We start from the raw sequence: 11,822 nt of genomic DNA, 5'->3' as shown, positions 1-11,822 counted from the left end.
GAAGGAGGTTCTGCAGCATCCGGTCCCGTACCAGCAGACTGAGAGACAGCTTCTTCCATCAGGCCATCAGACTGCTGAACACTTCATAGACACCTCAGCTTCACTACTGGAACTTTAACATTATGCACTCCATACTGTACAGTAATGCCACTGTTTTGCACATGTCTCAACTCTGTATATTTTTATATATTTTATTTATTGTTTACTCTATTTAATTTGTAAAATATGTGTACACACACACACACACACACACGTAGAAAAATATTTAGTATACACATCCAGAAATGCATATACTATTATATATTGTACATATATTTATTAGTTTCAGATGTAGCCATTCTTGTATTTTGCTTGTTTACATTATTGTATTTTGCACAACTCTGTTGCTTGTGAAGCTCGCACACAAGAATTTCACTCACATGTGCTGTACCAATGTACCTGCACATGTGATGTGACAATAAAAGTGATTTGATTTGATTTGATTTGATTTTATATTAAGATTTAAAAATCTTGTTGATATTGGTATCACGAGTAACCTTCAATAATAGTAATAAATCACACAGCAATAGTACATTCATGTACTTGTAAAAAGCATGATAACATATTAAGTAATAAAAAGTATTCAGAATATGTTACTCTCATTGAGTAACGTAACAGAATACTTTACAAAATACATTTTGGGGCATGTATTCTGTAATCTGTAGTGGAACACATTTCAAAAGTAACCTTCCCAACACTGATCGTAGCATAAGCGAATCACTCACTCACCCCCTCCCTTCCTGTGCTGAATCGTAGCGTAAGCAAATCACTCACTCACTCACCCCCACCCACCCCCTCCTGGCTCACAGCTTCTTCTTCTTCTTCTTGGTTGGCAACCAATGTTCAATCACTCATCTTAGCAGTAGGATTTACATGAAAAGAGAAACAAATTAAGTTTGAGTGAAAATGTACATTTTTTGCACTCTCTGGTCAACTGACTCAGTGACTCAAATGACTCAAAAAAACGATTCACTTTGGTGAGTGACTCATTCAAAGTCAGTAAAAATTTACCATCACTAATATGTATACAGAGATGTGAAGAAGATAGATAGATAGATAGATAGATAGATAGATAGATAGATAGATCCTTCACATCTCTGTAATAAATAACTTTACTGTGTCACCGATTACTCTGCAAAGGAAAGTTAGTCAACATCCAACGACACGTGTTATAAACAGGGAAGCTAGCCATAGAAGCCAAAACATTTTTGTATGCTCTGCAAAGTCCAAGGGCATTGGCTCATTTTCGAAGCCCGTCTGAAGCGGATATGAGAAGAAATGCAGCTTTTAGCGTCACCACATTACATTCATTTTTATCTCCTGGGGGTCGCCACCTGTGGTTATCGATAGTTTCGGCTGCATCAAAATGTTACTTAATCCACTGTGGTACTGTTCTGAACAAACGGTTTAAAAGAAGGGCAAGCTGTTATTTCAACTCCCATGCCTTGCAACGTTACCTACTGACGTAACATCCGGTGGTGCTGTTGGCGGGCAGAAGGTGGTCGTGCGGATTGTTAGCATCGAGGCAGAGGCTATTGTGTGACTCATTAAGAAAGCACGTTGCAAATATCGTTCTCGAGCACGCTGCAAAGCCAGCTCATATTCTTGTGTCGCCACTGCCGTGCATCCAGTTTCTTTACTCGTCTGTTGGATACGGCTAAATCTCCCTCGGGCCTGCCATTAAGCCATACAAGCGCCGCGAAGCTTTCTTTTCAAAGGTAAGGCTCGTGTTCGTTAGCATTTTGAGGCAAAACGCGCCAGCGATCTGCCTCCTGCCCTTCACTTGCAGGAGGCAGATCGCCTGGCTAGTCTCCGTGCTCATGTTGTGAACTTTACATTTCTGGCGAGTCCAGTTCAAGTAAACCCAACTAGTCTGGAAATTATATTAGCATTCGTCCATTCTTAAGCTAGTGCTGCGCAAGGAGCTCACGTCATGTGCATGCATAAAGGACAAGCTGCAAGCCACACTCGTTGTCTTTGGCACTTGAAAATAGATTGGAAACACTGGTATTGTTGTATGTGTGATTACAAATTCATCATTGAATTTGTGTGTACAGGTTGTCGCAGTTTGCGTTTGCAGTTGGTGGCATGCTGCAAACTGCATTCATGGTGATACAGGCAACATGGAGGCGGGCGCTTTTCTTCGCTACCAAACCACCAGACTCCAGAAATTTAAACGGCGTATCATTAAGGATTTCGCGCTAGAAATTTGCTGCCGACTGAGGCTCATCTCATATCATTAGTCTTTTAAAGAGTGAATAGGAAAAACGTATTAGTTGACACGTATGTAGGCAGTGTGGTCTTCGGCGTTTTACCGCCTCGGTGCATTCATCTTTGATGCTCGAAATCGCAGGGAAAGTTTAGCCTGCAGTATAGGCGAACAACCATTTGTTGCTTCAGCTGGAACCCCTGCATGCCATTAAACAGTGATTTGGTCATGCCATTAAGCCATCAGCACAGTCCTCTCTTCCTGGCTAGTATTTACTGTATTATCCTATTTAGTATTCTCCTATTTGCCTATGTTGATTCCACAAAATTGGCCAACTAACACTCTCCAAACTTTATACCGTTTTCATAATTTGCATAATTCTTATGATCCCCCACTTTCTGTGTGCACATTGTGGAAGCAAGAATACTAGCAAAGTTCTGAGAACCCAGTTTTTAGCTTTATTTTGTTTTGGGAGTTTTTGTTTGTTTTGCTTCAATGCATGCATTCAGAGCAGAACAATCCTTAAATGATCATGAACTAGGGTTAGGGAAGCTATACTTTAAACAGAAACATGTCAATGCACAAACAGGGCTAAGTAACATTTGAAAAGCTGGATGGAAACCTGCAGATGCAGTTAGTAGTGTTCCAGCTTATGGTACTGTCTGAGAATGCTGTCAATGTAGAAAAAACAGACTGAGTGATTATCTGCAGTTTGGAAATGGACCAGTTCCGAAAAGTCCTGTAGCTGGTCATGTTTTAATGACCTGGGTGCTTGGAGGAATTTGTTTCTTGAGGGGGCTGGGATGAGAAGAAAAGAGAGGGGATCACATACCTAACAAAGACTGTTTTCACCATTTGAGTTCACCTGTGAAGCAAACTGGCTGAAAGAGACCTTGACTATTCTTTTTTTTTTTTTCCTTTACCATCAGTAAGGTTTAAAGGAGAATGATCTAAATGTCTTTTAGATAAGACATTTAGATGCAGGTAACCCCAACCTTTTAAACAGTACATTTGAATAATGAATGAAACTAGCACCACTGACCAGCAATGGGTCATGTGGTTAATTTTTATCATTGTTAATGTGCAAATTGTTTAAGGTTGGAGAAACCTGCAGAATCAACTTCTTGGGATTTCCTTGCCTGGATGATTGAGCATGCATCAAGACAGTATGCAACATATAAGTGTAATCTATTGACCTGTAGAACGAGTTGTGGGGAAAAATAATTTGGTAGTGTAGAAGGATCATGCATTTTAACTGAGAATCATCTGCATGAACATTTGTTTTACCTGGAGACAGCCCTCTCACGCAAATTCTAAATGTTCAGTCTCTGCTAAACACATAGACCCACTTTTGTCATCTACAGGCTGACCAATTGCTGCTGATCAGATATGCGCTGTCAACATTTCATAGTTTTTGATCAAGGAGATAATGCAGACCACAAAGTAATATTGTGATGTCTTTTAATTGCAATGATGCTTTTAACTTTCTAACCAGTTCATTATAACCTGTGCACGTTTCCTCCTGGGACCTTCAGAGGTTATCTTATCAGACGTCAAGCTGGCGACCCAAGCAGGAAAGAAGCCCAAGAAGGCAGAGGAGGAGGAGCAGCCTGCAGCAGCTCCACCACCAGCTGCAGGAGCAACAGCAGCCCCTGTAGCAGGAGCAGCTGAGGAGGAGGAAGAAGAGGAGTATGTGGTGGAAAAGGTTTTGGACCGCCGAGTGGTGAAGGGCAAAGTGGAGTTTCTGCTCAAATGGAAGGGCTTCTCAGAGTGAGTGCAAATGTATCTTTCATATTGTAGTTAGATTCTTTATTCTGATACATCTTTATCAAATGTAGTGACTAGTTTTGTTTAACTGTGTTCAATTGAAAAGTGAACTTTACAAAACTTTAACTTTTTAAAATTAAATGTCTGAGGTTTTGTTTTTTAGCTTAACCAAATTTCAGCTTTTTTTGTAGCTTTTATATTTGTCATGGTGATGTGCTCATTGAACAAGGCAATGGACTGAAAAATGTAAAAGAACTAGGGAATACAATTAGGAATTTTAGATTAAAGATTGATTTAATTTGAGCTAGAATATTTGCAAATCACATCTCTCCATCTGCACTCATGTTATCTAGTGAGGACAATACATGGGAGCCAGAAGAAAACTTGGACTGCCCCGACCTTATTGCTGAGTACATGCAGAAACACAAAGAGAAGGAAGAGAAAAAGAAGGAGAGCAAACGGAAAGCAGCCAGTGAAACCTCGGGAGATGGAGAAGAGCGAGGAAGCAAAAGAAAGAAGGAGGAGGTGAGAACCTCAGTAAAGAATCTGAGCAGTCAAGCTCCCCCCGCAAAAGTTGTTTGTGTTGTAAATCTCCCCACAGTTGCTTTAACCCTCCTGTTATGTCTGGGTCAAACTGACCCATTTTTAAAATCTTTTTAAAAAAAAATAGTTAAAAGGGTTTTTTGAGTATGGAACTTCTTGTACTTGGCTTAATGAGGGTAATCAACAAATAAAATAAAAATGGTTCATTTACGTATGTGCACCCCGAAGGCCCATTAGGCCCTAATGTCACAGTGGATGAAAGGCTAGTGGCATTCAGGCAATATATGCCTACCAAACCAGCCAAATATGGCATAAAAATATGGGCAGCATGTGATGCAAACACTAGCTATGCATTGAACATGCATGCTGGAAAGCTGGGTGGAGGAGTCCCAGAGAAGAATCGGGGCACAAGGTCTCAGGGAGCACAGCATAACAATTTGTGACAGTTTTTTCACAAGCTACAACTTGGGTCAGGAGCTTCTAAAGAGAAAGACTACAGTGCCACCTAAGGGGGGGTGGACAACTTGGACAAAGTCACAGTGTCCTACAGGACCAAGCGAATGACTGCACGTTGGCCACTGGTCATCTTTTACAACATGATTGATTGTCCGCCTATGACGCATTTGTCCTTTGGACGGAGATCTTTCCTGAGTGGTACATGTCAAAGCTGTACAAGTGGCGCATCTTTCTTGAGGAGCTGGGGAAGGCACTTGTGGTACCGCATATACAATGGAGGCAGCACATGCCAAGGACCCCACCTGCTGCAGCTACAGTGAGGGAGAGGGCTTCACCCATTACACCAGAGCTTGAGGTAAGTGTGTGTCTCTGTGAGAGTATGTTGTGTGTGTCTTGAGATCAGCAAAAAACATAGTAATCATCATCCTCTTCTTTCTAGATTGCTGCTGGTGGGAAGAAGCAGAGATGCCAGTTCTGCAAGCCATCTGATGATGTCAAGACAAGCATGACCTCTGTAAAAAGTGCAAAATTCATTTGCACAAAACATTCAGTGATGACATGTCCCTCATGCGCTGTGTAGACACATGCACCTGTTTCAGTTCCACCTATTAATTTTTGTGTATTTCTAGTTCTAAACATTGCATAGTGTTACTGTCACAACATTCACGGTATGTCACTAGTGTACTGTGGCGACTCAGACACTCACACTGTCTTCATATTGCTAATCTCGTATTTTGATCCTTTCTAGATCTAAAACGGTGCTTAAATAAAGTTTACTTTCACTACAAATCCTTTTGAGTCATTAGTCTTGATTTTAAGTCAGCGGGTCAATTTAACCCAGAAGACATGTCACATGTTACTTTTTCTGCATCACTGCATAAAAAGGAGAAAAATAGAAATTGTAAAATAACTTTTTAAAATAATCAATTTCATGTAAAACTATTGATATATGTTGGTCTTTCCAACATACATTAAGTTTTAAAATGTTTTTTATGAAAAACGAGTGAATTCTCCTAATTGAAGCATGATCTGTGAGGGGTATACACCATTACACCAAATAATGATTGAAATGGTTAGTAATGGAGTTAATAATGAGATATAATCAATGTTTATTGGGAATTTTTTGTTTTCTGAGACTTTTGGATAAGTAAACATGCCCCAAACATCATTGGTAATCCTGAGAAACAGTTGCTTTAATGTCTATGGAGTGATGTCCCCTGCCTGCTTGTTTTCCTTACCTTTTGTCAAATGCCTTCCTGTGTCTAGGGTGAGAAGGCCAGAGGTTTTGGCAGAGGACTGCAGCCTGAGAGGATTATTGGAGCGACAGACTCGAGTGGAGAGCTGATGTTCCTTATGAAGTGGTAAGTTTTCATTGTCACAAACGTATCATAATGAATCACAGTTATTTCTCCGCTCTGTCATTTGGAAGTTAGAAGGTATCCAAATTCAGCGAAAGGTCTTATAAATTCATAGATGCAAGTTATTTTTTCCTCTCACTCTGGATTCCAGAGTTTATTGTACTGTGTAACTGAGCACTTTATTAGGGAAACTGTGAGTTTTAATCAATTTAACTCAGAGCTTTTGGTAAAGCTCTTTTATGGGTTTTTTGTTACTCAAGGTTATTCATTTTACATTTTTGTTAATGATTAGAAAAGTGATTATTTGTTTGGAAATTCCAGGAAGTACAAATAAGCCTGCAGACTGAGAGGGAAGTGTTGTGAGGTCTAAGATATATTGGGTCCTGATCATTCAGGACTGTTTAATGATTTTAGATTAAGAGAAGGATTTTAAGTGACAATATCCCATCTAGGTTATCTGTGTCTGGTTGGACTGGGTTGTTCCTGAGATTTTACAGCCAAATAAAATCATTTTGTTTTGCATGGATATGGACATTTACAAGAAAAGATCTGGCATTTTTGTCAATATTTAAGAAGTGTCTGTAGTGTAACCACATCTACAGAATAATATACAATGTATTTTCAGCACAGCACGCATGTACGCACCAGCTGTCAGAATATAGCTGAACAGGTGGGCCTATTAAAAAGGCCAGTGAGTCCATTGGCTATGGCTTCAAAATAAGAAGTTTGGTTCTTGACATTAATGAGATTTCTCTCTTCAATAAAACTCAACAGGAAAAACTCAGATGAGGCTGACCTTGTCCCAGCTAAGGAAGCAAACGTCAAATGTCCACAGGTGGTAATCTCTTTCTATGAGGAACGCCTCACATGGCACTCCTACCCCACAGAAGAAGAGGAGAAGAAAGAGGAAGACAAAAAAGACTAGATTTTTTGGGGGGTGCAAAGAAAAAAGGGAGGTGCAGGGCAGGAAATCAACTGTGCCCTGGTGAGGTGTCATCCAGGTTGGTCAACTCTAGCAGCAACTTTGGCAGCAAAAGCAATGAAAAATATCTGCCAATGTGGCTGACAGAGGGGGAATAAGAATTGTTTTCCTGCCCTGCAAGGATTTCTCAAAAGATGGTCCCACCTGTATCTTGGCTGAAATTTTTTTTTAATTATTTATTTTTACCATCTTTTTTTTTTTTTTTTTTAAACAAGTATGCTGATACTTAACTTCCTCCCTTAACCCCCACTATGTTTAACAATATTCAACTGAAAACAGTGGAAATTATGAAATTTTCTCCTACACTTAGTGAAAAGTGGCAGCTAGCTGTCAGCTTACCTCTTTGCCTTGAAGCAAGCTCAAAGTTTGGCTGTGATTTGTAAGTTTTTCTCCTCCAGTCACTGTTCCTTATTTTAGATATGTGTTTGAAGAGGGGGGGGAGGAGGGGGGAAAGAAGAAAGGTTGTAAAAGAAGATCGCAAATTGTGACAGACAGGACAAAGTTTACTTCCTGCTTTGTCAGGATACAAAGGTGGGAAATTCTTTTGAATGGGGATGAAGTGAGAAGTGAAAGAATGGACAAACAATTTGTCCTTTCAGTGTCTGTTCTTTGTGCCACCCATTTTCTCATTATTGTTGATGTGGTCATTTTAATCTCATGCATCATTGACTGTTCATAGTGACAGGTTAGAGACTACATGAGGGGCCTTAATCATCCTACCAGCCAGCGTGGCAGCTACGGATGTCACAGTACAAGTGGACCAGGGAAATTCCACTATTCTGAGATGTGGATTTAATACCAGTCAATGTATTTTCACCAAAAAAAAATGCAGTATAGTCGGACATTTTGACACTCAACTACTATGACAGTAGCTTCATGTTATAAGCTATGTGTTGGGATAAACAGGCTCTTGTTAGCCGCTAGTTTACAGACATTTCAAGTGGTAAAGGTTGTGTTAAATGTGAAGAGTGGAGTATGTTACCTGCTGTTAGTCGCTGGTTTTGAGTCCCAAACTGCAGCCAGTATTACCATGTTATACTTGGTTGTTTGGTTACCTAGTACTGTCTGGTGTGGTTATTATTTTAAACGAGCTGCTTGTGAACATTGTATGCAGTGTTTCCTGAAAGTTACTCTCTCCACTCTGTCTGTACTCAAAACTATTTTAGTGATACTAAAGCCCCTTTCAGATACATTCTGTCAAAGTTGTTACATTGTTACTAAAACATGGGTCACTGTTACATGCTCATACATACAGTGTCCAAGAGCCTTGTGTCTTGTATGCTAAGACTTCATGTTTTTTGACAATGTGCATAGACTTGAAGTGCTGCCAGGGTTGGAACGTGTAACCTCTGCTGCGCACACTTGGTGAGTCGGATCTTTCTTCTGAATTTGTAAAAGGCGAAAGAGACTGAGACATGGGGGGCATTTTGGTCCCATCTATTCATGTGATCTTCAGACCTGTGCCCTGTTAGTCTCAGTCTGGTAATAGATAGGATTTTTTTTTTCTTCAGGAAAAAAGTGCATGTCTGGAAGGGGCCCAAGTTGAAAAAACTCACATCTTGAGCTCTCCTAAGAAGCTGTTCTGATTGGGCAAAACATTTAAGTGAACTAAGTCCACTGAAGGTCAGCTGCTTCTGTAGTCTTGGAAAGAACAGGAAAACGGCCATATGAACTGCTGAACTATAAAGGCAGCTTGTTAAGTTTGCTGCCACTTTGGCTGGTAGGTGGCGGTGTCTTCTGACTCAATAACAAACAAGTGGGTTTCACTGCTGTCGCAGATGGATGAAAGTTTGTCAGATCTTTATTTCCACTAATTTGCTTTTAAATCTTCACACACATTTACCTGTGTTTTGTAGGCTGTATTATTTGAGCTTGCACTGCCCGGGCAACACTTAACATACAGTATTCTTTCACATTCTTTGCTTGACACTTATTTTGGTGAATAAATTAGGATGTATCTTTAAAACTTTAGCATGCTGAGCAGAATCAGTTTAAAAATACTTGTCAAGTGTTCTGTGTTGAATGTAGCCCGGTTGTGTACATGTATGTATACTGTATTAAAGTTAGAACAGTAGCTGGCATATCTGGGTAAGCTGGTTCAAAACGGTTCATACTTCAGGTCCATACTTCACTTTTATTAGCCTTAGCCCTGATTGTCACATATGGAAGGCGTACAAGAGTACTTCATGCATACACAGACTGGGTAAAGGTTGCAACAGTTTCTTGCCTTTTAAATCAAACACAAGAGGCTAAACTAGTCTGGTTTAAGTTTTTACTGTGAAGTCCTGACACGTCCTGCATCCTGACTACTTCACCACTGACTGGAAGGAACTGAACTATCTGCACCCAGGTCTGCTACTTAGGTTTTCTCATCTTGTCTCAAACTTTTGTTGTTGTGTTTTTGTTTGTTTTTAGTGGATTAGCTTGTGTTGTCTTGTTGCATGTTCATTTTCCTTTGCTATGTTGGCATCATGGCTGATCTACTTTTAGCTGTTTTGAAAAATAAAAGGTTTTTGTTTTCTAATTATTTTAGGCTTTGGACTCTCAATTACTTTTTAAAGGTGCACACAAAGATGTATTACTCTGACCAGAAAAACTGCAAAAGCAGAATCTCAATACAGTTACCAACCAAGACACTTAAAATGTGTTCTTTTCTAGTAGCCACTTTTCTCAGTATTAGCAGATGCAGAATAAGAAAAGTAGTGGAGATGCTGAAATAAATATCCTGAGTTGTTAAATGCAGATTAAGATTCTAGATTCTGTATAATCTAAGATAGGGATGTGTCTGTCTGCCATAACAAAACAAAAAGGTTAAAAAAAAAAAAAAAAAAAAAAAAAAGCCTTTCAGGCAGGGTGTAGGCCAAAGCAACAGCTTATCTGCACCTAGCCTTCAACGCCTAAATACAGAGTTTAACAAACCACATTTGTTGAACTACTTCTAATGGCCGAATACTCAGGGGTTGCCACAATAGATCTTCTACCTCCATCTCACCCTAGCCGTAGCATCCTATGTCGATGTAGCATCTGCATGTCCTCCTTCAACACATATTAAATCTTCTGTGTGGTTTTCCTCTGTCTTCTGTCTGGCAGCTTCATATTCAACATAATTTGTTGAATATATTCACTATTCCTTTTCTACATGTGTCCAAGCCACTCAACCCTCTGACATACTCAATTCTAATCCTGTCCATCCGGGTATCTAACAATGAAAACCCTAGCATCGACTCTCCAGTTCTGCTTCCTGTCTTTTTATTTTGACCAGCACCAAACGATACCTTATAGCAAGTTTCACAACTGTCTTGTAAAGCTTCTTTTTCACGCTTGTTGTTGAAATAATTGAGATGAATGACATTAGATCATCAGAATTTTATCATCTGTTTATAACGTCTTAGAGGTCACATGCATGGAACAAAGAGCAGACAGATTAAAATTATACCAGACATGTACTTAATGCATTGTGACTAAAGGAACAATATTTCACTTTTGGGGAAAAAAGATTCTTTAAAAATTAATTCCATCCATCCATCTTCTTCCGCTTCATCCGGGGCCGGTCGGGGGGGGCAGCAGCCTAAGCAGAGAAGCCCAGACCACCTCCTCCCCAGCCACCTCCTCTAGTTTATCCAGGCGTTCCCAGGCCAGTCGAGAGATATAATCTCTCCAGCGTGTCCTGGGTCTGCCCCAGGGCCTCCTCCCGGTGGGACATGCCCGGAACGCCTTACCCAGGAGGCATCCTTGTGAAATGCCTGAACCACCTCAGCTGGCTCCTTTCGATGTGGAGGAGCAGCGACTCTACTCTGAGCCCCTCCCGGATGACTGAACTTCTCACCCTATAGGGAGAGGCCAGCCACCCTTCGGAGGAAGCTCATTTCCGCTGCTTGTATCCGCGATCTCGTTCTTTCGGTCACTACCCACAGCTCTTGGCCGTAGGTGAGGGTAGGGACGTAGATCGACCAGTAAATTGAGAGCTTTGCTTTTACACTCAGCTCTCTCTTCACCACAACGGACTGATGCAGCGTCCGCATCACTGCAACTCCAGCACCAATCCGTCTGTCGTTCTCCAGCTCCCTTCTCCCATCACTTGCGAACAAGACCCCGAGATACTCCTCCACTTGGGGCAGGAACTCATCCCCGACCCGGAGTGGGCACTCCACCCTTTTCCGGCTGAGAACCATGGCCTCAGATTTGGAGGTGCTGATCCTCATTCCCGTTGCGAACCGTTCCAGTGAGAGCTGGAGGCCATCACCCGATGAAGCCAGCAGAACCACATCATCTGCGAAAAGCAGAGATGAGATTCTGAGGCCACCAAAGTGAAATTGAAAGCCCTTCGCCACCATTAATTCCACTATGCTTAACGATACTTTTTTTATTTAAATCAGAAAAAAAAAACTTGGAGGAATCACTGTTTTTTGTTCATATGTAACAGTACATGTACACCGATTAGCTTGAAGTTCAAGTGTTCTAAAAGTCA

At 40.7% G+C, this 11,822-nt stretch overlaps 1 protein-coding gene across 1 annotated transcript; it reads left to right on the top strand.

Annotated features, from left to right (window-relative positions):
* Positions 1-2,162: 2,162 nt before the first annotated feature.
* Positions 2,163-9,881, top strand: LOC120744713 (chromobox protein homolog 1-like). The gene is made up of 5 exons (XM_040049245.1): positions 2,163-2,220; positions 3,784-4,018; positions 4,369-4,540; positions 6,281-6,375; positions 7,147-9,881. The coding sequence occupies exons 1-5, from the start codon at positions 2,163-2,165 to the stop codon at positions 7,295-7,297; spliced, it is 711 nt and encodes a 236-aa protein (XP_039905179.1). The 3' UTR covers positions 7,298-9,881.
* The last annotated feature ends 1,941 nt before the right edge of the window (positions 9,882-11,822 follow it).

The sequence above is a fragment of the Simochromis diagramma genome, unplaced genomic scaffold (assembly GCF_900408965.1).
Source record: "Simochromis diagramma unplaced genomic scaffold, fSimDia1.1 OVJJ01000517.1, whole genome shotgun sequence".
In the NCBI taxonomy this organism is placed as follows: Eukaryota; Metazoa; Chordata; class Actinopteri; order Cichliformes; family Cichlidae; genus Simochromis; species Simochromis diagramma.
This window is presented reverse-complemented; position numbering and strand designations above follow the sequence as displayed.